Consider the following 26,422-nt stretch of genomic DNA (forward strand, 5'->3'; position numbering starts at 1 on the left):
GTACCAGCTCAGCAGCTGCAGGTAAAGATTGTGGCTTTTTCACCTGAGTGTCTAACCATTTCCGGTTGAGAACGTAACACTCAGGTAGGACTTCTCAGGTGACAAGCAGGAAGAGGATGGCTAGTGCAAGGATCAGATAGCACCTTCTTGGACGCTCATTTATTAATGATTTAACAAGGGTGATCACATGGGGAGACTGCCGCTTTTCCCTGCCCTCATTTTCCTCACTAACAGACCTGAAAAGCATACAAGATGGACGGGCCCAGCAAAGAAGAAGAGGAGGACAGCACCTTCACCAACATTTCTCTTGCAGACGACATAGGTAAGGGAGAACTTGGTGGATTCTGAAACACAGAATTCAGCAACCGCTCAGCTGTTTTTTAAAAATATCAATGTTATCATTTTTATTATAATGGTAAAACATACTCTTTGTAGAAAATTTGAAAAAATATAGCTACAAAAATAAGACATAAAAGCTTTTAATTAAGTGCTGTTTTTCTTTTTCCTTTTAAAGTTTTTTAAAGTTCCTTTTAAAGTTGACTATTTTTAAAGTTCCTGTGGTTGAATTACATGTATTTCGAAAAAATAAATCAACATATGAAAATATAAAATGTTTATTTCCTAAAAGCTCAGGAAACATGACTTCAAAGTTGTTACTAAAGCAACCTATGATATTACCACATTTTATTCAATTATAGTCTATTTCTTCTCTATTTTGTAAAATAATTTTATTTCTGAAAAATGAACTAGAATATGTTGCAATTCACTTTCAGAATTGTTTAAAACACATGCTGATCATATAAAATACTATTTTATATGGTTTTTAAGTAAGGACAAAGTTGCTGAAAACAACATGAGAGAAGGAAAAGGTGGGGGGTTGGGAGAGAGATAGTAATAGTTCAAAAATGCTGATGGAAGGATAACTATCCCAGAAAAATTAATAATGCTGAATTGCACAATGTTAACTGGAAACACTTCAAACATACTAGTATAAGTACTCATGTCTGGGTGTGTGGGGGTGGGAGTGAGGGGTGTGTGTGTGTGTGTGTGTGTGTGTGTGGCTGGCGTTGTTTTGTATCCAGTTCCTTCAGTACAACCCTAGTAAGAAGCCAGAGCTGCAGCTAAACAATGGGGGTTACTGATTCTGATGAACAGAGAACAGAGCATGAATATTTAACATCAATTGCTCTTTCATACAGCCACACTTCTCCACTTTCTACCTAAATGCTCAGATCCAAAAAGCTTCTTTCTAAATTGTGGCCAGACTTAGCACAACTGCCAGCCAGCCAAGCTAAGCTTCCCCTCCTGGCACCGCATAAGCATGCTGGGGGCTTTGGGAATCAAAGAGGAGCATTTTCAGCTTTTACGAGGAGAGGAAAGACACCAGGTTCTGGGGCTGTTGGAGCAATTGGATACCCTCGGCCTTAACGTGCTCGCACCAGGGCATTTTAGAAAATGACAGAGTTGCAGAAGGCAGCGAGCGAGGGAAGGAAAGAAAGGAAGATCAAGGGAAACCTGTGTCTTTGCTTCTGGAAGGCACATGAGAGATGAACGACGAGCGTGCGCGTGGGGAGCCCTGTATGCTGTGGGCGGGTGTAGCTCCTATGGAGTACCTGCTCGCTCCAATTCGGCCCATCCCAGGATTCTTTCATGATAGTAGCGTGGGCTGGACCTGAACAGGGGACCGTGCGTGTGGCTGGGCAACAAGCCATTCTGAACACTCCTCCAGCCTTGGGCACTGCCAAAACCTTGCTCTCATGTTGCCACCTCTGCCTCGCTCACACTTCCAGCGCAGACAAGAGCAGGGGAGGACAGTGACTTGAAGTCAGGTGTCCAGTCCACTGTTGGCATCTGTCGGAGTCGTTTGCTAACTGAGTCCATGGGTAGAAAGGCTGAATAAGCCGGGATGGGGTAAGCGGCCCTCCTGGGTTGGCAGAGAGAATGGTGGCAACGGCCCTGGGGTCTCCTACTCCCACTCGCCACCTCCCGTGCTCGGTTAGAGAAGTCAGAGACTCTGAGGGCAAAAGCCTTAAGAGATGGTCCAGCATAGTAACCAGCGGCGGGCTGGAGGACTAGTACGAAGTGTACGTGCTGTTTCAGCATTCCAAGATGTTAAATAGAAATTGTTCATTTACTTGTCATGACAATGAATTGAGACATCATGTGTTTTGGCTTTGGAAGATAATTGTATCAATTTGATGTGGTTGCACTGGTTCACTGTTGTTAATAAGAGGCTCTTGGTGTTTGATAAATAAAAATAGGAAAACAAACTATTGGGAAATAAATGCAGCTTGTTTAATAGACATCATGGCATCTTTGCAAGAGTAAAGCATGAAAAAGGTATGGCTTATAATATGAAAAAGTTTAGTTCAATTTCTTACTTTTCTTTTTGTTCTATATTATATACTAGAGGCCTGTTGCACGAAAAGATTTGTGCAATAGGCCTTCCCTTCCCCTGGCTGCCGGCACTGGTTTTCCTCCGGCACCTGGGACCCAGGCCTTCACTCCGGCCAGAGCCACCTTCAAGCCTTCGCTCCACCGCTTCGTGCCTACGTATGCAAATTAACTGCCATCTTTGTTGGTGGTTAATTTGCATATCTCACTGATTAGCCCATGGGAGGCATAGTGAAGGTACGGTCAATTACCATGTTTGTCTATTATTAGATAGGATTACTATATAATGTATATATGTCATACATATATCATATATATAAATACACATACATATACACACATATATGAAACAGAGGCTCAGAGAGGTTACATGACTTGCCCAAGGTACACACTGGCAAGCTATGTGTTGTACTTGAAACTGCTAGATATGGAGCTAAGTGTTGTACTTGAAACTGCTAGATATGGCCGAAACCGGTTTGGCTCAGTGGATAGGGCATCGACCTGCGGACTGAAAGGTCCCAGGTTCGATTCCGGTCAAGGGCATGTACCTGGGTTGCGGGCACATCTCTCGTAGGAGATGTGCAGGAGGCAGCTGATCGATGTTTCTAACTCTCTATCTCTCTCCCTTCCTCTCTGTGAAAAATCAATAAAATATATTAAAAAAAAAAAAAAAAAAAGAAAGAAACTGCTAGATATGGAGGCTATCCTACAAGGAAAGTTCAGTTTTACTTCTGAGTATACAGAGGCTTCAAGTACTCAGATGTTGATTGCCAGTGTGACTGCTTCAGACCCACTCACTGTCTCCATCCCACCCCCTAACCCCCCATCATAACACTGATTATCTTCTTATTCTGAGGATAGCAAGAGAAAGGAAAAGAAAATATTTGCTAACTCAGAGAAAAGGTTTGTTTGGGAAGAAGACTGAAGGCATTAAACTTTGTTTATCTTTATATTTATTTAGGTGATCCTACTGCCTGTTAGTCTGGGGGCATGAGAACTGGCAGTGGCAGCAGTTACTCAAATCACAAACCAGTTGTGCTGCATCAATTCATTTATAGGTTAGTTGTATGGATTGCAGACCAGGTATCTCCATAGAAACAAGTATATAAATGATAGGATTCTAAATCAGCTTTAACCCCACCGTTCCCAAAGTGTGTGCCAAGGTGCCCCAGGGAAGTACAGCAAACCCACAGGGATTCCGGGGGTGTGTCTCCACCTCTATCAGACACTGTGGTGATCAATGGCTAGGACCGGTTCACAATTTCACATTAGATGAGCTACATTTCTTTCAGTGACATCTCTTTCAATGCTGGGTTTTCTGTGGTCGCTGTGCTAAAAGCAAGTTCTGTATAAAAATCAATGTAGGTAATGAGGATGTCAGTTGGAGAAGATGGGAGAATTTGTGAAATGCTCAAGAGGCTCATATGTCCCATAAGTAAGTAATTGTAGCTTTTAAAGAATGAAATTTAAAAATAGAAATTTCTTTCAGTTTAAGTGCAGTATTTTTTCAAATGGTTACTAAATTTGAAGGATATAAATATTTGTATTACTAAATAATTATTTTATGGAACTGTTGGGTATTCCTCTGGACTTTGGAGCATTGTTAAAAATGACAGACTTAAAGGCACTGTGAACCAAGGTAGTGTGGAGATCTCTGGTCTAAGCTATGCAGTAGCTGGACTGGCCTCCTTTCTGGGTGGGAGGCATATGGTATCGTATAGAGCAAACATTTGATAGTATTGATCTCTCCTTCCTCCATGCTTCTTCTCCCCTGGCTTTGATGCTACCACACTGCTCAGGTTCTCCTTTAACCTCTCTCTCATAATTCTCAGACTCTTTTGGGAATCCCTTCCTTCAATTATTTCCCTAAGATTCTGCCCTTGGCCTACTTTTCTTCTCTCTCTAGACATACTCTCTGGATGATCTCATCCATTCCTCCAAATTCCATTCTCACTGTCCATGATGCTATATACCAGTGACTCTAAGACAGGGGTTGCAAATTCAAACACACTTAAGGTCGGGCAGTGTGTTCATGGGACAGAGGCAATGGTATATTATCATTTACTTCATTCAATTTCCAAAAAAAACTATTGAAATTTCAATTCTTTTTTTCAGTTCATTGGGTTTTTCAACATGCATCTTTTTGTTAAAATTTTTATTTTATTTTAATGGGGTAAGAACACAACATGAGATTTATCCTCTTAACAGATTTTTTTAAGTGTACAATATAGTATTGTTAGCTATAGTCATGTTCGACAGTATATCAGATCTCAAGAACTTATTCATTTTACACACCTGAAATTTTATGCCACTGTCCCTTTCCCGCCCCCTAGCATCTGCAACCATCATTCTATTCTTTGCTTCCATGAGTCCATCTTAGATACCTCAGACCTCATCTATACTAATAAAAGGGTAATATGCTAATTAGACCAGATGTTTTCCAGACATCCTTCCGGACAAAGCCACAGTGGCAGGGGCCGAGGCAGAGGTGGTTAGGGGCGATCAGGCTGGCAGGGGAGAGCAGTTAGGGATGATCAGGCCAGCAGGGGAGCAGTTAGGGCGCGATCAGGCCAGCAGGCAGAGGCGGTTAGGGGCAATCAGGCAGGCAGGCAAGCGAGCAGTTAGTAGCCAGCGTTCCCAGATTGCGAGAGGGATGTCTGCCGGTTTAGGGATGTCCAACTAAACCAGAAGTCAGACATCCCCTGAGGGGTCCCAGATTGGAGAGGGTGAGGGACACCCCCTCCCCTGCACAAATTTTGTGCACCAGGCCTCTAGTATAATATAAGTGAAATCATACCATACTATTTGTTCTTCTGTGACTGGCTCATTTCACTTAGTAAACTAAGGTTCATGCTGTGGCATTTTTCCAGGTGTCTTTCTTTTTTAAGTCTTAATATTCCATTGTGTGTATATACTACATTTTTGCTTATCCATTCATATGTTAATGGACAGTTAGACTGTTCCACATCTTAGCTATTATAATGGTGATTCTTGAATTCAATTCTTTTGGATAAATATCCAGAAGTAGGATTGCTGGATGATACAGTAGTTCTATTTTTAAATTTTTGAGGAACCTCCATACTGTTTTCCATAGCAGCTGTATCATTTTACATTGCCATCAGTAGTATAAAAGGGCTCCAATTCCTCACCAGCACCTGTGGTTTTTTTTTTGTTTTTTTTGTTTTGATGGCCAGTCTAACAGGTGTTAGGTGATATCTCATCACGGTTTTGATCTGCATTTCCCTAAGGACTAGTGACATTGAGCATCTTTTCACATATCTGTTGGCTATTTGTATGTCTTCCTTGATGAAATGTTTATTCAAGTTCCACATTTTCAATTGGGCTTTTAATGCTTTTGTTATTGAGATGTAGGAGTTCCTTATATATTTTGGAAATCACCCCTTATCACATATATGATTTACAAATATTTTCTCCCATTCTGTGAGTTGCCTCTATAGCCCATTGGTTGTTTCCTTTACTGCACAGAAGCTTTTTAGTGTGATGTAGTCTCAATTGTCCATTTTTGCTTTTGTTGGCTGAACTTTTGGTGTCATATCCATGAAATTATTGCCAACACCAATGTCATGAAGCTTTTCCTCTATATATCCTTCTAGGAGTTTTATAACTTCTGTTCTTTCATTTTAAGTCTTGAATCCATTTTGAGTTTTCTTGTGTGTGTGTGTGTGTGTGTGTGTGTGTGTGTAAGATAAGAGTCCAATTCCATTCTTTTGCATGTGGATATTCAGTTTTCCCAATACCATTAATTGAAGAGATTATCCTTTCCCCATGTGTATTCTTGGCACCCTTGATAAAGATCAGTTGGCCATATATTTCTGGGCTCTCTATTTTGTTTCATTGGTGTATATGTCTGTCTTTATGCCAGTGCTACACTTTTTAATTACCACTGCTTTGTAATATATTTTTATTACACTGATTTTAGGAAGTATGTTTCTAGCTTTGTTCTTTTTTCCTCCCTAAAAAATTGTTTTGACAATTTGGAGTCTTTTGTGGTTTTATATCAATTTTACAGTTTTTTTCTTTTTATGTAAAATATGCCCTTGGGATTTTGATAGGGACTGCATTAAGTCTGTAGATTGCTTTGGGTACTATGGACATTTTAATAATATTAAAGACTTATAAAATGAAAAGTAGAAAATACTGATGAAAGAAATTAAAGATGATACAAACAAATGGAAAGTTATGCATTTTTTAAATATAACAGCAACTGCTTTTAATATAGTTTATTTCACAATGGTGTCTCAAGTTTAATTCTTTCAACAGGATATGCTTTATTTGCATATCAAATATATGGCAACTTTTTTCATTTCTTATGACCATTTTCCTTGAAACACACTGTTATCTTGGACTAGATTTCATTTTCTACTTTTGAATGAGATAAGCGAACAAGAAAAGGTTACTTTCCTCTTAACTCTACCATAAGAAAGGCAACAGAGCAATTGTTGTGATAAAATGGCAACCAATGCTAAACCTCACTTCAGGGCCAGGGGTCCAGCCAGGTGAGGACTACAGCTACCAGGAGAGCACGAGCCCTGCTCAGAGAGCACAGCTGCTTCCTATTTCCAGCTGACTGTTGCCTGGGAAGAATGGAAATGCAAATAAGCAGAATTTTCAAGAGGTCCTAGAAATGCAGAAAATTTTTGGTGCACTTTCCTGATATTTCCATGTTCTAATTTTAAAATATTATCACCAAGTTCTAAACAAAACACATCTTCAGTATAGACATGATTGCAGAAGAAACTATTTTCAGACTTCTGCTTTTGAATCTTTATCACTTGTCTTTATCTCTCTCCTGAGTCTCTGATTCTTAAACTAACTACTAGACACCTAGATATATCCCAGGTGTCAAATGAACTCATCTTCCCCACTCCTACCCCAAATCTGCTCCTACTCCTGATTCATAATTTTAATGAATGGTCCCATCATCCAGCCAGTTCCTTAAGCTAGAAATTCATATGTCATTGTCCCAGTCTCATCTCTCACCATCCAATCATCTGTTGACTTGACCTTGACAATGTTTCTCCAATACACCTGGCCTTCTCTAACCCTACCAACCCTTCCTTGATTAAGGCCTTCATTATCTCCCACATAAATCACAGCATCAACCTCCCAATTGTTCTTCCTATTTCAATTATTATCCTTTCAAATCTCTCCTCCACACTGACCGTATCACTCCCTCTCCTTGCAGAGAACAATCAATGCCTCTCATCCTCTGATGGACAAAGTCCAAGACACTTAGCATGGCATTTATTTAAAGTCTCCTTCCTGGCTTGACCTATCTCTTCAGTGTCATTTCCTGCCACACAGCTTGGGCTCAGAAGGAAACACTTAATGTTCTATCCACATGCTGTCTATGTCATGCCTCTGACTGTTCATGGTGCTCTCTTTGCCTGGAATACCACCACTCACCCTTCTCTTGCCTGGCTAACTACTACTCATCCTGTAAGAACTCACTCTGGCACTACCTCCTCCAGGAAGCCTCCCCTGACCTTCCCAGTTTCCTTTCTCCGTCCTGAAAATTACAATCTTATCGCTACCTATATTTTTTCACAGCATTTTGCCCTTGATGTATGTTTCCTACCCAACAGACTATGAGCTACTATAGGACAGAGCCTGGGTCTTAAAATATCTATACTTTTAGCACATAGTAGACAATACCTTCTTTTTTTTGCAAACAATTGTGCTTGAATTTGTGTGTATATTGGTTTGAGGGCCAGTGAGGCTGGCCATCCCCTAGCTAAGAATTTACTACTAGTGTCAGCTCTCCCCTATTATTTCTACTTTTTAGAGTTTCTTCCCTGTCTCCACTTCTGGTTCAGTTTAGTTGTGCTTTCAGAAAACATTTATTGAGCACATACTATCACATGCGATCACTACCTTGCTATTAGAAGAATTGACTCAGGATAGAGTGGCAGGAAGGATTTGAACTTTGGAGTCAGGAATGCCTGAATATGACTCTGTCGAACTTTGAGCAAGTTATTTAACATCCCTAAGCCTGAGTTTCCTCAGTTGCAAAATGATCTAAAAATGTGTCTCAGTATTGTTTTGGAGGTTAAATGAAATAATAAAGGTAGCTTCTTGAACTAGCCTGGTGTACAGCAAGTGTTCATTCAGTATGTTTTCGTTCCTCCTCTGTCCACTTCAAGGAGCTCACACAAAAGTTCCTTTAAAGGCTCCAAGACTTGTTCACTACAGTTGTCATGGTAACAGCAGTGTCCTGCAGTCGCTGCTCTGTAGGCCAGGCCTGCCTGTTGACGTCTTCCAGAGGAGGAGGCTTGGGGAAGAAGTGGCAGGTGGGTATGAAGAAATTCTTTAAACAAGAGCATGGATCTTTCGTGATTAAAATAACAGCTTCTCTTTTCCCTCTTCATCTCAGCCTCACCTCTTCCCTGTCGATGTTCCGCCCATGGCTGTTCTCCTCTGTGCCTCAGCCTCCTCCCAGGCCCTGCTCTCTAAAACCTCTCCTGAGTAATATTCAAAGCTGCTTCTGCATCTGCTTTTGGCCTCAGCCAATTAGCCCTCATTGTAAGGTTGTAATAAGCCTCCCAGAGAAGTGGCACAATTGTGTGCTTTTATTTGGTGCTGCTTCCTACCACTGTAGGGGAAATGTAACAATCCCCCTCATGCTCTGCTGCAAGCAGCCTGGGTTTGAAAAGCTTTCAGAGGGCCATCTGCCATCCCCTCAGCCGAGCAGAAGATCAGACACGAGGCGCTGCATTAGTTAGCACTCCAAGTAAAAGGTATCGAGGGTCTGTATTCCTTTTCATCTCACCCTCCATTATCTGCCGGCTAAAGGAGGAAACAGGCTTGTGGCTACCCAGTTGGGAGACACACTGAGCTCTAGCAGGAGTCTTGTCCATGAAAAGGGAGCAGGCCTTTCTTTTCTGGCAGTAAATGGAGCCAGTGTTTGCAGCCAGCACCAAGCTCCCTGGTGCGTGCTGCGCTGTGGCTTTGCCAGGTTACACTGGACCACTTGGGAGGATCCTATGCAGGTGAGAGTGCCAGAGTGGAGGCGTCCTTAACTAAGTACACAAGGATGAGGCTAGTGTCTGCTGTGTGCTGGTCAGGAGCAGTAAAGCGCTCCCAAGTCCTCAATTTACTAGTATCTGTGAAAGCAAAACTTGTCTTCCTGCAACAGCTGTGACAGTAACTCTGGTTCTGTGATCGGAGCACATGTTCTTTCCAGTAGGGTCGCTCATAGCTTTGGGGCCATTTGAAATTTTTATTCGTAGAGTTGAGGGTCAGCTGAAGCTACTTCATGCATTTTGTCCTGCTCTTTTATTTATTTATTTGTATTGATTTCAGAGAGGAAGGGAGAGGGAGAGACAGAAACATCAATGATTAGAGAGAATCATTAATCAGCTGCCTCCTGCATGCCCCACACTGGGGATTGAGCCCGCAACCCAAACATGTGCCCTGACTGGGAATCGGACTGCGACCTCCTGGTTCATAGGTTGACACGCAACCACTGAGCCACACCAGCTGGGCTGCCCTGCTCTTTTAGATTTCTCCTTCTTCTCTGCCACTCCAGTTTCTCTTTGAAGGTTCATTTACAGGTTTCCTAAGGGAGCGCCAGGGTATTTAAGGAAACAAGTCTTTAACCCCCAAATTTTGAACAAGTCTGGTGGACAGAAGGCCTGTGAAGGGTGGTGTATCCAAAGCTGATCGAATCCAATTGGGGGGAAAAGCCGCTGGCCCATTCTAAGCAGGAAGCCAACCTGGGAAAGGTCAGCCTCTCCTTAGCTCATGAGCTTGGGTCAATAAAAGTCACCCCTGATTTTGGGGGGGTCTCCTCTGGATTTTTCTCTAGAAAAATAAACTAGCACATTTATGAAGATTTCATATACATTTAGCATAAAACAATCTGACTTTTTTTTCAATAAAACATCTTTCTTTATTGATTAAGGTATTACATATGTGTCTGACTCCCTTTTTTCTTTTGAACAAATGAAGAAAAAAAACATTGCTGGTACAAGGCATCTATCTGATGGATGGTTTGTCTTTTAAAGGGAGAGTCAAAATATTAATGTTTACCCTTCGATGAGAAAATTAGAGAACACTCTTAATTACTGAAACATTTAGAGACCGCTCTAACACTCCATTTGTTAAGCTTGTTTACTGAAACCAGGTTTTGCATTATGCTAGATCATTCATTTCATTTAAGTGGATTTCCTCCAATTGAAAGAGCACTTGCAATTTCTAGCAAATCATTCCTGACCCCAGAGCCATCCCACTCTCAAAAGCTACTGAGAAGCAGAGTTAATCTCCTTTTTTTCTTATTGAGTCTCTTATGCTAAATCTGCAAGGCATTTTGCTGGGCCAGGGGAGGTACTCCTGATGCCACTGTCCATATTAGCTTCAGCTTACAGATATTCCACCGGGCCAGTGCCATTATCTCGACTTATATGGATCCCAAATGCCAACTAAGAAATGCAGAAGCTTCCTGCCTTTGCTGCTGCAATGAATGTACTTTGTTCATTTGCACTAAAAAAAATTAAAAAGTCTACCCTTCTTGAGATGATCTTTTTTGACATCCCTAAGGATGTTTGAATAACCTTTTAAATTAATATTCATGGCCAAATTCATTGGAGGGTGTACTAGTACTTTAGCATTCACTTTCAATCTTCAACACTGGACACAGAAGGGACTCAGTGGCAGCCCACATGAATGGTTCCGCAGCACAGTGTCCCCTTGCTTCCTTTCTGTTAGAGCGAGCCACCTACGTCTTCCTTCCCCACGCCTTCCTGGGATGCAAACAGCCAACAGCGCTTCTTTTCAGCCCTTATGGCCTTCCTCCTCATTCATTCATTGTTCCCTTGTTTCTCTTCACACGTTTCTTTTCCTTTTGGTGTCAGCTTAATGACTTTGGCTCAGAGTACTTGGCTGTACACACACATGGTTCTCTCATTGCTGGTAGCATGACATTAGTCAAAGCTGTTTGGGAAAGTCTGCATTTTAAAACACATTCTTCCTTTCCTATGCCTCAGAATCTTCAATACCTTTCTCCAGCAGACAAAAGACTATTATCATCTGTTCGCCCATGATATTTTGCTTTCGTTTTCACTCTTGGTAGCAAAGTTGGTGGGTTTTTCTAAAGTCACAATAACTATTGGAAACTTCTTTTATAAAAAATATTTGAAGATATTTTTCAATGATGTTTCTCATTCTTTTTTATTTTAGAATTTTAAATGGCTTGAGCTTCATGATATTAAATGTTCTTCAACTTACATAGTGGATTCCTGTCCCTTCTGCTTTAGCGTAAAAACAGAATTTCTGTCAAAATGTAATTGATGTGTAATTTGAGAGACTCTGTCACACTTGGCAGTGACTGTTGGCCCCTACACACTAAATTTCTCAGCCAGTGCCTTTCTGTGAAATATTTACTGATTGCCCAAGCAAGGAGGGCCTCTATTTCAAGGAATTTCCTAAATAACCATTTTTGTAGATTTTTTTTTTTTTTACTAATATGAACAGTAACTTCTTTATGGGTCCAGTTTATAAGCTGGGACATTATCCTTTTTCCAAAATGTGTAATCACTGGACTGTGCAAGAAATTCGGCAAATTCAGAGCCAACTGACCACTTTTTAAAAGCAAATTCGTAGCAAACTGACCATTTTTAAAAAGCAAACTGTATGTGTAATATTTATTTTATGTTCCAGTGACTACATCTTTAAGAGCTTGCGTTGTTGCTTTATAAACTTGTTTCTTTTTCTTTTGGAAGGCAGAAAACCTAAAGCAGGTGTTGCAGAAAGATGACTAATCAGCTGTCACTCTAGTTTTCCTATATGTTCTCAATTCTGATGATTAGAAAATAAGTTCATTTCTTTAGAATTCCTAGTTAACTCTTTGGATACTTGGTACTACCTAAAAAAAATAACCCAATACTCATCACAAATAAAACTGAGTCACAAAATTAAATCTTTGGAGTAAGCCCAATTTTACTAATTAGTCATGCATCTTTTAGATGATGAATAATAGTAACAAACATTTATTCAGAACTTATTACATACCCAGCACAGTGCTAAGAACTTTACATTCATTTTCTCATTTAATCGTCACAAATACCATGTGATAAATATTATCTCTGTTTTTCAGATTGAAACCTAGAACTCAGAAAGATTTAGTGACTTGTCCAAAGCAAAGCTGGAATTCCAGCCCTGGTCTGAGTGACTTCAAAGTTGTTGTCAAATGACAATGCATCAGGATAGAAACTTCTAGATATGTAGCATAACTGTATCATACTGACTGGGTAGAAGCAATAAGGTGCCTGCATTGCAGGTATTGAATAATGAAATATGGTCTCCTAGTTATATTATGGGGTCAGTGTTTCAAAAATGTAATCATAGAATCAGAGGGCAAGAAGAACCCCAGAGGCTCTCTGACAATATTGGAATACGTTCAAACAAGGAAAGTAGAATGTAAAATTGTACCTATGATGTGATTACAACCATGTGAAAATAATTTATGTATATGGACTAGGATGGGAAGAGAACTTAGAAATCTGTATTTATTTGTGTGAAGAAATAATAGGTTATCACATTTTCATGTTATACTTATACAATATTTTTTTCTTAGAAATAAGATTAACATTAGTTTTTCTAATATGTGGAAGTAAGAGATGAATCCTGACTGAGTGCTGATTTTGAGAGGCATATAAAAATACCAGTGCTAAGATTAGGGAATGTATCAAAACTTCACCACTGCCTTTTGCCGCTTTAGTGATGCATGCACAAAGTTGTCTTAGAAAAATAAGGTGCAGAAGGTGGAAAATTTACTTATAGGATACACAAGGCACAGAGGGAGGGCAGCAGGGGAGATAAGACATACACTGTAAATGCCACCTTTCAGCACAGGCACAGCTTATTTTAATTTAATTTTTATTTGGAAACAATCTCAACTACTGAAAATTTGCAAATACACCAAGAAGGATTCTTTTTTTATATTCCTGAATAACTGAGAGTTAGTTGCCAAAACAATACCCTGTCACCCCTGGATACTTTAGTGCACATTTCCTACAAACAAGGATTTTTCTCCTTCACAATCACAATACATCCGACAAAATCAGGAAAATGACATTCATACATCACCATCATCTAATCTTCAAAGCACATTGAAGTTTCACCAGTTGCCTTGACAATGTCCACTAGAGCAAAAGTACCTGGTTCAGAACCATACACTGCATTTACTTGTCATGTGACCTTAGCCTCCTCCAACTTGGATCAATTCCTCAATCCTCACTTGCCTTCCATGACCCTAATGCTTTTAAAGATCACAGGATAGTTATTTTATAAAATATTTCTCAATACTTTGGCAAGAATATCACAGAAGTGATGCTATGTTCTTCTCATTACATTGTATTAGTGGTGCATAATCTCTGTGTATCTCTTCACTGGTGAGGTTAACTTTGATACCTTGATTATGGTGGTGTCTTACTCTTTTTCTTTTAATAATTAGCAAGTATTTGGGGGGGGAGATATTTTGAGACTATGTAAATATTCCATTTCACTGCTACTTAAGGAAAAAGCATACTTTGTACATGAATAACAAAGGAAAAATACTAGCCTTAGAAGTAATATTTGTGTGAACAGTTAATAAGACTTAGCAGCAATGATTTTAACTGCCCAGTAATATGCAAACTGTAAATGCTTATACCTAAATTTATCTGAGCTAAATACTTCCTTTCCATGCACTTAAAATAAAAACTAAAACATTTTTTTAAAGTTGTTCAACTCAGATTAACGAGGTGTTTCTTTATCTCTAAGTCCTTAAACCAACAGTACAATAGGAGCAAAAAGTGCAAAGGTCAGGCCATGAGATCAGAATGGAGAGAAATGAAAGAGGAGAACCTAAGACAAGGCAGATGTGAGAGAGTAGGCAGAAGGGACGGAAGAGAGGAATGGGAGAGAGAACAGGACACAGAGGGCAATGGAGAGAGAATAAAGAACAAGGTGATAAGGAAGAACACAGTGGATGAAGAAGATTCAAGGAGGGAATGAGTGAAGAGGAAGAAGAGAAGGCATGAGGCACAATGAATTAAAGATGCTGCTATCAGCATAGATGGAACTGGAGAGCATTATGCTAAGTGAAATAAGCCAGGAAATGAAAGGAAAACACCACATGATCTCACTCATTTATGGATAATAAAGAACATTATAACCTGATGAACAAAAGATAGATACAGAGGCAGAGAAGCATTGAAAGACTGTCAAATTACAGTGGGAAGGCTGGGGAGTGTTGGGAGGTAAGAGATCAATCTAAGGACTTGTATGCATGCATATAAGCATAACCAATGAACACAAGACACTGTGGGGTGGGGTGAGGGCATGTGCCGGGGGATAGGGGAGGCCGGGGGAAGGTCGGGGGTGGGGGGGGGGAGACATATGTACTACTATCTGCAATACTTTAAACAATAAAATAAAATTTTTTAAAAAAAGATGCTGCTATCAATCTACCTCTATTAGAATCCTGAAAATGAAGCCATACGGGATGGTGTTTCTCTTAAAACGAACGTCGGAGGAAGGGTTATGAGAAGTAGGGTAGTGAAATGACAAGGACAGCTCTGCGGTGTCTCACCATTTTGTCAAGGTGGCATATTTGACATGTGGAAGTTAAGATCATAATCCGAACTCAAGCCCTGAATTTGAGATCCATATGAAAATACCAATGTTTGGTTTGTCAATATCCAGTCTTCTGAGAGAAATTAAAGTGAGCAGCACTGGGGAGGCCAGCCACATGGTAACAGGAGCACGTGCTGCCTCACTCTGCCTCCCACCCAGGGGCCACCCACCGCTGGAAGTGCCCATCTTGCACCTTGAAGCAGACACCCTGAAGTTACAGCCTGAATTGAGTGCTTAGTACATGCTAGGCTCTCATTAAATACTTGTTAAATGTTTGAATGAATAGTTCTTCCTTGTTGGTCATTCTTCCCTACATCTCTTTTGGAGACTAATTTACAGGACAAGAAGAAATAAAGTTAGTATGAGAATTTTAATAATTCAAGGCAGTAGGCATAGAATCTCTATACATTTGATGAAAATATTACACAGAAAAGATTTCAAGATACTATGTAGCTCTTCGTCTCCTTCTCTAAGGATATGCTGCAGATTATAACCCACTCACTGAATCAGGAACCATGAGTCTATCTATATATATAAAAGCCTAGCAACCAGAATGGCAGAATGACCAAAACAACCAGTGGCTATGATGTGCACTGCAGCAGCCAACCAGCCTGATCCAGGCTCCAGTTGGCCACCCCCTTCACCCCAATCAGGGGCGAGACTGGCCGGCCAACCACCCGCAGCCCCTCCCCCCGGCCAGCCCGGTCCAATGGGCCCCCATTGGGGCAGGTTGGCCAGACCCCACCTGTGCACGAATTCGTGCACCAGGCCTCTAGTTCTGAAATAAATAAATAAATAAATAAATAGTTTATGTGAAATGGAATATTTACATAGTCTCAAAATATCTCCCCCCCCAAATACTTGCTAATTATTAAAAGAAAAAGAGTAAGACACCACCATAATCAAGGCATCAAAGTTAACCTTACTAGTGAAGAGATACACAGAGATTATGCACCACTAATACAATGTAATGAGAAGATCATAGCATCATTTCTGTGATATTCTTGCCAAAGTATTGAGAAATATTTTATAAAATAACTATCCTATGATCTTTAAAAGCATCATGGTCATGGAAGGCAAGTAAGGATTGAGGAATTGAATCAGTTGGAGGAGGCTAAGGTCACATGACAAGTAGATGCAGTGTATGGTTCTGAACCAGGTACTTTTGCTCTAGTGGACATTGTCAAGGCAACTGGTGAAACTTCAATGTGCTTTGAAGATTAGATGATGGTGATGTATGAATGTCATTTTCCTGATTTTGTCGGATGTATTGTGATTGTGAAGGAGAAAAATCCTTGTTTGTAGGAAATGTGCACTAAAGTATCCAGGGGTGACAGGGTATTGTTTTGGCAACTAACTCTCAATTATTCAGGAATATAAAAAAAGAATCCTTCTTGGTGTATTTGCAAATTTTCAGTAGTTGAGATTGTTTCCAAATAAAAATTAAATTAAAATAAGCTGTGCCTGTGCTGAAAGGTGGCATTTACAGTGTATGTCCTATCTCCCCTGCTGCCCTCCCTCTGTGCCTTGTGTATCCTATAACTAAATTTTCTACCTTCTGCACCTTATTTTTCTAAGACAACTTTGTGCATGCATCACTGAAGCTGCAAAGGCAGTGGTGAAGTTTTGATACATTCCCTAATCTTAGCACTGGTATTTTCACATGCCTCTCAAAATCAGCACATCTTCCTTCCCCAGTATTAGAATACTTATTGTGAATCAATTTTGCCACTAGAGGTCAGCGGTGTTCCACCTCAAAGAGAATATATAAATGTAATGAAGTCATTAGCAGTTCCCTATCTGTGCCCTTAAATGGCATTCATGGTGTCTGTGTTTATTCTTAATACCTCCGGACAGTTGTCAGACATATGCTATGAGGTGACATCAGTTGTCACTCTAGGTCAGTGGTTCTCAACCTTCCTAATGACACAACCCTTTAATATAGTTCCTCATGTTGTGGTGACCCCCAATTTCATTGTTACAAATTGAACATAATTAAAGCATAGTGATTAATCACAAAAACAATATGTAATTATATATGTGTTTTCCGATGGTCTTAGGCGACCCCTGTGAAAGGGTCGTTCCACCCCCAAAGGGGTCGCGACCCACAGGTTGAGAACCGCTGGTCTAGGTGATGTTCCACGTGCGCCTAATGTTGTGGAAGGGTAAAGAGCCACGACTGTAACCATGAAGAAAATTGCTTCTTACTGGGATGTGATTAGGGGCCGTACGATAATTTGATAGAAAGTAGTGTGAGCTCTGAGGAGGAAAGACACCGTGGAAATCCAGTGTCATCCTCTAACATAGCTCAGACACTGCCTCTTATAAGATAGAAAAAGTAAGGACCCAGAACAGAACATTCATTCGTTCAACCAACATGTAGTTGGCAATGAGGCTACATTCATGAAGATCGGTTGGTGCCCCAAGGTACTTAAGGAATCAGGCATTCATGAACTCCTAGAGGGCTAACTTGTTAGCTAGTAAGTAGTGCAAAATCTCATATCCTGACAGAAGAACTCTCCCAAGTTGATTATTTTAAGTATAAGTGGTTACCAGGGAAACAGAATACTATGAAGATTATGCTTGTGTATTGAAAGTAAAATAATCCATGAGCAGCGTAGCATTTTAGAGCCTTGCTAGCAAATCATGTGCATTCTTTCATAGAATATTAGTTATCACTGTAACTGACTCCTAATGCCCTTCAAATAACCACTTTGTCTTTTTCAAACAGAACTCCTTTTATGCTCCAAGAGCCCAATGATTAGTCTTGATTTTAAAGCAGATTACTTTAAAATAAGTTAGTGGAAGATGTACCCAGCTGAAATGACTGATAATGGTAGATTCATATATAGAGAATCAGAGAAACCCCAAACTGCAGAAGCTGGAATGGAGCAAAGATAACTCACTCAGGAGAGCCTTCAGAACCTGTGGCAGGCATAGTGCCAAGAGCACAATGGTAAAATAACAACCAAACCATCAAGGGTTCACTCTTAAAAATGGGGAACCATCGACTACAACTCATTGGTATTGTTATCTGATAAATTCCTCAATGTTATTTTATTCAATATTAGAGAAGCAGAATGAACTCTATTCGAACCCCTCATTTGAGGAAACAGGGGTCTATAGTAAAGTGACTCATCCCCCACACGGGTGTGGTCAATTTCAAATATTTGGATACACTACACTATCTAGCTCATAATAAACACTAAAATAAATTTTCTAACCAGCAAATATACATGAAGAATTATAGATTGAGCCAGAATTGGAACCCAGATTTCCTCATTTTCAAACCAATGCTTATTGCTTTTTGATAGATCAGTATTTTTCAAACCAGTCATTTGCATACCAACGTCATAATTTTTACCACATTAAATTAACCATTTAAGTAATATCATTTTTGAACTTGGCTTTGTTCTAGGCCAGTGGTCGGCAAACTGCGGCTCACGACCCACATACGGCTCTTTGGCCCCTTGTGTGTGGCTCTTCCACAAAATACCACGTGCGGGCGCAAACTTCGTGGCCCATGAGCAGAAGTCGGTATTTTGTGGAAGAGCCACACTCAAGGGGCCAAAGAGCCACATGTGGCTCGAAAGCCGCAGTTTGCCGACCATGGTTCTAGGCCAAGCATCTTCAAATTGAGAGTGGTTGTATTGATATTTTTTATTACAATAAAACATGTAGTAGCCAGGCCGGCGTGTCTCAGTGGTTGAGCATCGACCTATGAACCAGAAGGTCATAGTTCAATTCCCGGTCAGGGCACATGCCCGGATTGCAGGCTCCATCCTCAGTAGGGGGCGTGCAGGAGGCAGCCAATCAATGATTTCTCTCATCGTTGACATATCTCTCTCTCTCTCTCCCTCTTCCTTCCTCTCTGAAATTAATAAAAATGTATTTTTAAAAAGATGCAGCTATTGTAACTATTTTTAAAAGCTCATCTGTACAACCAGAGGTATGCAGTTTGGGAAGCACTGATTAGACAAGACTATGTCAAGAGAAAAATAAGCATCAAGACTGGATAATCATTCCTAATTATTTTAAATTTTGTTGCAAAGTTCAAAGCTTGATTCCATGGAGACCCTAATATCCTTCTGATTCTCATCTGAAAAACTCTAAAAATACACTGGTAATTTCTTTTTATCTATTGAACAAATGAATGAAAATGATTCTGATCAAATTAGCCAACTATTGATTATTACCAGAAAATTATAATCTTGAGAAAAGTACACATGAACAGCCTAACTTACCAAATAGCAATATGAATATACTTTTAAGTCTGGTTTTGAAATCAAGTTTCAGCTAGTAAAATATATGCCTTACTCACCAAGTTTGGGACAGCACTCATTCTCCAATGAATTCAATAACCTTTCAAGGAAAAAGAAAAAGGAAAATATGAGTTCTTATTTAGAAATGAAATGAAACACATTTTGCAAATCAATGAGCTTAAAATACCAGGGAACACACCTGGTTACACTTGAAAGTTATCAAAATGCTTCCATTTAGCATATTACACTTTAAAATATCCACAGTATGTTTAGAACCCTCTAATTACTTAAGACAAGTTAGAAGTTTTTATGTGCATGATGAGAGCATGTCAGACTGGAAGATCAAAATGATCTGTAAGTTCCCTATTTTGTTATTTATCATTTCTTCCTCATATAACTAATTGCCTTGTAACAACAGTTTTCAGTTTGGAGTTCCCCATTACCTATGAAAATATTTTAATTTTCTACTGTTATTTAGATGGTTTGACATTAATATATGCATATTCCAGATCACATGAATATTCATCATAATCAAATATTTCTATGCAATTTCAGTGGTTTCTATTTGTACTTGTATGTGTTCCCTATTCAAAAGAAGCAAACTTTAGTGCCTATTTTTAAACCAGTTTTTATTGGAAAAAATATAATGCAAGTATGGAACATTGTATAAAATAAATATATAAATGAATGTTCACTTCATGATTACTTTGCCAAAATTTCAACTCCCTTTTTATATTCACTTGGGTGTTCCTTTTCTTCTTCTTCTTCACATTTTTGTTATTTCAAGGACAGATCTTAAGTATCAGCAACACTGTTTTATCCAATTTGCAATATTTTGTGAATGCTCTATTGCTCTCTAACCTTATGATTATCTTTTTGTATGTTATTTTTTTTAGATAGTTTGTCTTAGACTTCCTTTAAAGTTTAAATTATCTACCAAGATATATGTTGGGTTCCGGAATTTTTTTTAAAAAGGTGAATGCCCTAAAATAACCATATTCTACTGAATGGCAATCATTTTCTTGCATCCTTTAAATGGTTTTTATTATCCAAGGATACATCCAACATAAACCATAGGATTTTTGTTTGTTTAAAAGAAGTATGTATTTTAAGTGTCTTTTTACCTACAGGTTTTCTTTCCATTTTTTCCTCCAGTGCAAATTACTTTCTTTTTGTTAGAGTAAGGGGCATTGTTTTTTTTATTTTGTCTTGTTTTTTTTTTCCATAGCCAGATTTTGCTAATTCTATCCAGGAGGTAGAATGAAAATTATATATATAATCTGTCCTCCGTATTTTGTGTAAAATTGCTATTTTGGGGGCTTGATCAGGTCAGGTTGCAATTTTCTTTTCTTTTTTTCCTGACAAGACTCTTCACAGATGGCGGTGCATCCTTCTTCCATCAGAAAGTAATCGCTATCTGGGGGTCCTTTTTGTGATGTTAGTGATATTGGTACTCAGTGTCTAGAACAGTGTTTCTCAAAAGTCGTCTTCATTTCACCCCACCCCCAGATCCTTTTAGACATTATTTTCCTAATCTCCCCTTCCCCTTATGAAATTGTCTTTTCCCAAACTTGGAGAGCCATAATTTCTTTAAATATATAGGGGTGGGCAAAAGTACATTTACAGTTGTTCATATGGAAAAATACATGCAGGATATGATTATTATAATAGTTTTATTAACTCAAAAGAATGTTTCATGTACTCACAACTGTAAACCTACTTTGCCCCCCCCCCCCCCCCCCTGTATTTCAGTACCATACTCTGTTTCCTTTTTTTCTGGAACTCTGATGGCATAAATGCTAGATCTTTTTTGTGGTCTTTTATTCCTGAGGTGATGGGGTGTTTTCACTCTGTTGATTTTTCTCTTTGTTACTCAGATTGGGTGAGTTCTACTGAGGCAGCCTCCAGTCGCTCTTCCCACTTTCATCTCCATCCTGTCATGGAGTCTTTGCAGTTTTCTATTTCAATTATTTTATTTTCCAGATATGAAGTTTCCTTTTGGTTCTTATTTATAGCTTCTATTATGTTGCTTATACCTTCAATTATAACTTCTGTTTCAAGATTTTTAGTGATCACTTGTTCAAGTATTTTTTAATAGCTGCTTAAAATCTTTTCCAGATAAGTTCAACATTTGTGCCATCTATTGATTACTTTCATGTGAGTTGAGATTTTTATGCTTCTTCATAAACGGAGTAACTGTGGATTAGATCCTGGATATTTTGACTGTTACACTATGAGCCCCTGGGTCTTGTTTCAGTCCTATGAAGAATGTTGATATTTTTGCCCTAGTAGAAACTTGAGTTGGTTAGGTTGGGCTGCAAATTCCAACCCACCTTCTCTGGGCTGTGATTTCAAAGCATTTCAATTTGAAAAGTCTTTGCAGTGCTTTATTTTTACTTAATTTTGACAATCCTAATAAAGATTCATCAAAGTAGGTATTATGATACTCGTTTTACAGATAAAAAGGTAGGTTTCGATTCAGCCTATCACTAGCTATATGATATTGAGTCTTGATTTCTCATCTGTAAAATGGGATTGATAACATTTAGATCACTGGATTGTTTGAGGATTGAGTAAAATAACCCAAGAAACATGCCTAGAATATTTCAAACCCTAAAGAAATCTTGTTTAAAAATATCGGTTTTATTAAAGAAATATAATACGTAATCAAATACACACATTGTAAGTTATAGGATACACTGTGTAACTACCACGTCCATCAAGATATTATAGAACATTTCCATTACACCAGAAAGTTCCCCCTATTCCTTTGAGGTCAACCCTCTATTCATCTTCCACCCCAGGCAACCACTGTTCTGACTTCTATCACACTAGATACGCTTTGTTTGCTCTAGAACTTTATATTAATAAAATCATACAGACGGTACATTTTCTGCCTGGCTATTTTCACTCGGCAAAATATAATTCAGATTCTCCTATATCAGCAAACTGTACCCAAAGTAAAAAGCCAAGAAACAGGTAGTCATAATGTCACCCCTATAACTCGGGAGAATGCTACTACCATGTACTCACCATATACTGAAAACAAACAGGGTGTGCTTTATGTCAAGGACCGTCTATCTGTGAATGGGTCTATCTGTGCATGGTATCAAGCCAGATTACATTACACCCCAAGGCCTGACACACTGCGGGGATGGCCTTGAGCAAGACATTTGTTTACTATGAAGCTTCAGTTTCTTTCTGTGGGTTGTTGTGAGGATGAATATGGAATAAGGTGAGAGAAAGCGCTATATACCAAAGTACAATTAAGGTATTTTGTCAACTCTAAAATATTATCCAATGGTCTTTGGAAGGTTTGCGGAGAGGAACAATCTACGAGAGGTGCACGTAGGAGCTCTGCGACTTGGGAAGTGAAAAAAATAATATGGAAGAGTCTGCTTTTAGAACTGAGGAACCACGGAATTGCATTGGCCTTCTGTATCTGTTACGTCCAGGAATGCTCCTTTCCCACATTTGTGTTTCTCTCTTGCCCGGCGTTTCTTTTTACCAACCTCCTTCCTGACAGCTGTCAGGTTTCATACACGATTTGTGACCTCAATTTTCAGGCTCCCGCGGAGACCGGAGGAACGCCGCGCAGGCGTCGGCTTTCTCACGCTTAACTTTCCTTCTGTGCTGTCATTGGCTGTTGCTGTTCCAGGACCCGCCCCCAATGACCTAAATGCTGATTGGATGCCAATGTCCTTTTTTTTTTTGTTAAAGTAAAAGGTGGATCCTGGAGCTAAGAGGGAAGACGATTGGGGCGCCGAGCAGCTAATGCGCATGCGTGCCTCCTGGAGCGGTGATTGGCGGGACGGGGGACTCCCGGCTCCGCGCAAGCTCTGTGGGCGGAGGGGGCGGAGCTGCCGGTGTCAATTGCTCCAAGTGTCGGGGCCTGAAGCATCCTCCAGGTACCTGCCCCTCCCGGCGCCTCGAACGGCAGGTGAGGGCTCTTGGGCAGCAGAGGGCCTGGCCCAGGCGACTGGAGTTGTGGCCTCGGTCCCGCCGAGGACCCAGCGGCCAGGGCGGGCTGGACCGGGCCCGGTGCACCGGGGCCCGGGAGGAGCGGCCTGGGGCCTGGGCGTCTGGTGGGCGGCTGGGAGCTGGCTCCCTGCAGAACCGCCGCGCATCTCTTTTTCTCATCGTCTCATCATTGGGCCCAGAGGTTCCTCTGGGCGTGGGGGCGCCCCGCGGACCCTGACGAAACGTCCTGTCGCCTTCTCCCCGCCGCCCTGGAGCCCGGGCCGCTGTCCAGCATCCCCGCCCTCAAATGGGGCCGCGGGAGGGCGTATGGCGCTAGGGGACCTGGCGCGCCTGGACTTGGCCGCCGCTGCTCTGGGGGCAAGTGAGCGGTACGGTGAGGGCCGGCGACATCTGTCCAGGCGTTGAAAGTAGCTCCCGGGTTAGCATCTTCTTGGGTGACCTGTTTGGGGGGTTCTGTTGGAACCGAGAAAGAGCAGGGCTTTTGTTGTGCAGTGCATTGATCCCAGTACTGTGACGTAACGGTGTTACGGACGTGCTATGACGTGGTCCCAACACCGTTTCTGCACCCGGGATCCACAGCTCTCTGTCTATATACTCTGTGCTGTGCTCATTGCGCTCAATATACATAGCCGTTTCTTCGGGATCTGCCTCCCGTTCCGATCCTTGTTTGGCCAAACAGTTCCTTAATTTGTGGATTTATGTAACCAGAACAAGTCAGAACTTGAACGGGCCCGAGCGAACAAACCATGTTCACAGTTGATGCAGCTTGAAGGGAATGTAATTTATCCTCAGTTGCTTAGTTAGTAGAAATATCAAAGGGATTTGACATCAGGAGCTGCAAAATGTTTGGCAAACTTGGATTAAGGTCCTATTACAGTTTCTTCCATTGCATGATGGGAAAAGGGGGCTTTGTAGTTAGACCTGGGTTCAAATAATTGGTACAGACGTTGGCTCAGAAATCTAATGCAAGATGCATAGACTTTCTGAGATGTAATATCCACATCTGTAAATTGCAGTGTTCTTCTATTGATTTGATGCATTTAAGTATGTGAAGCATTTACTATATTAATGCACAATGACATTATTTTAATAGTTTTTTCATAACTGCTAGCATTGATCATTATCTCTCCTCCCTGCCCCCCATTTCGAGAGAGAGAGAGGAAGGAGGGGAAGGAGAGAGAGAGAGAAACATTGATGTGAGAAACATCAATTGTTTTCCTCCTGTAAGCACCCAGACCAGGGATCGAACAAAAACCTGGGGATGTGCCCTGATTGGGAATTGAACCTGTGACCCTTCAGTACATGGGACAACACTCTAACCATGAAGCAACACTGGCCAGGGCTGATCATCTTTTTTAAAAAATAATAGATATACAGTTGCATTTTATTATGCATTTCTCGGATAACCAAGAAACTCAGCACTTTTATTTACTTATCTTTGTAAACTATTTGTACATATCCTTTGCTTACTTAGCCATTGGGTGTTTATTCTTAGAAACAGTAAAGCATGTGAAAGGATCCCACTGGGTCACATAAATTTCATTTCTCTGTGTTTGTTTCTTTTTCTGATTGCAGACCAGTTACCAAGGATTTTGTATCCGAGGTCCAAAAGTTTGTTACCCAAGATGATGAATGCTGACATGGATGGTATGTTATTTTCCTTTTGTATAATCCTGGTTTTGTGGGTGCTTTTGCTTTATTAAGCAATGGAAAGAACAGAGAAGAATATTTAGAGTTTTGGATTTGGCTAATTTACTCATTTATATCTCTTCTAGTTCTGGGAAGAATTTAAGGCAGCTTCTGTTCCTTAACTGTGAGATATTGGCAAAACACTTTATCTCTACGTTGGTGTCCTTATCTGCAGTGTGGGGATAGAACTTTTTGCTTCACAGGTCTCTTGCATAAGTCAAGTTAGATAGTAAATATAAAACATTTTGCAGATCTTTAAGTGCTACCCTACACAAATGGTACCTAATATTTATGGTAAATTTGAACCTTTTTATTACAGCAGTTGATGCTGAAAATCAGGTGGAACTGGAGGAAAAAACACGACTTATTAACCAAGTGTTGGAACTCCAACACACACTTGAAGGTTAGTTTGCATTTTGTAGCTTTCTTGAGTAACATAAATTAATTGAAATTGTGAGCCTTTGTGTTGTTAAATTTTGTTAGTGCGCAGTTTTAAAAAGCATAAATTTCAAGCCCATTTCAATAGTTTCCCCCGTCCCCTTCCCCTGGGGCTTGTAGCTTTGGTGATTTTAAAGAACAGATATGCTTCAATAAGGAAGTCAAATAGTGTCCTTAAGCTTCCCTCTTAAAGTCTATCATAATGCTACTCAGTACATGAGAGCTCCTTTTCATAAGGTAACATTGTGTTACTAAGTCTTGTACTAAAAGCGGTTTTCACCCCAGAGATTAAAAGGGAATTGATCTGAGTTTTTCATTTTCTAAATGTCTTACATAGAATTAATACTAACACTGAAACATCTTTTGGTTTTTAATTAAGAGGTTGAGTTTTGGGGTTTTTTTTGTGTGTTTTCTGTGTGTGTGTGTTTGTTTTTGACACCACAGTGAGCAGATCATGTCATTCCAGTGGCTTCCCACGTCACAGTTAATAAAAGCCAAGTTATTCTCTGGAAGTCTATTCCCTTCTACCTTTCAGAGCCGTGTCACACACAAGGCCTCTTACATTCTACCCCTGATACTCTGCCCCTCACATCCCCCGCTGTTCTTTCTGTATGCTTCTACTCAGGGTCTTAGCAGTTGCTGTTCCCCTCTGCTTTTTCCCATAGTTATTTAGGCTCATTCCTTCACTTTAGGTTTGTGTTCAAATTTCCTTGATCAAAATAGCTGTCCCTGACTATACTGTATAAAAGGGCTACTTCCCTTTTGCTTTTGGTGACCCTTACTCTTCTTGCTTTTTCTTCTGACCCCCACTTGGGCCCCCTAAATGCACATTAAAATGTAAGCTCTGTGAGGGCAGAGACCTTTCTTTTTTGTTACTGTTGCCTCTGGAACAGTGAGTGCCAGGTTTTAAAGCAGGCACCCAATACTTAGTTGTTAAAGGAATGAATGTTAGTGATGTTTTATTTGATCGTCAAGAACTACATCTTTTAAATTATTTGCTAATGAAAAATACAAAATGTTCA

At 40.2% G+C, this 26,422-nt stretch overlaps 1 protein-coding gene across 3 annotated transcripts in view; it reads left to right on the forward strand.

The window, feature by feature from the left end:
- The first annotated feature begins 216 nt into the window (after positions 1–216).
- The window catches only part of SCOC (short coiled-coil protein), a 28,287-nt gene continuing 2,081 nt past the window's right edge, over positions 217–26,422 (forward strand). The window contains exons 1-4 of one of the 3 annotated variants that reach the window (XM_070415206.1): positions 242–322; positions 23,013–23,232; positions 24,849–24,920; positions 25,282–25,365. In XM_070415206.1, the coding sequence (XP_070271307.1) occupies positions 23,067–23,232; positions 24,849–24,920; positions 25,282–25,365 (322 nt within the window). In that variant the 5' untranslated portion in view covers positions 242–322; positions 23,013–23,066. Of the gene's footprint in view, positions 323–23,012; positions 23,233–24,848; positions 24,921–25,281; positions 25,366–26,422 lie in introns of those variants that run through there. The other 2 variants (XM_070415207.1, XM_070415208.1) reach the window with 2 other exon arrangements.

This window comes from Myotis yumanensis, unplaced genomic scaffold (assembly GCF_028538775.1).
Source record: "Myotis yumanensis isolate MYYU_CA2020_CCGP unplaced genomic scaffold, mMyoYum1.0.hap1 SCAF_5, whole genome shotgun sequence".
In the NCBI taxonomy this organism is placed as follows: Eukaryota; Metazoa; Chordata; class Mammalia; order Chiroptera; family Vespertilionidae; genus Myotis; species Myotis yumanensis.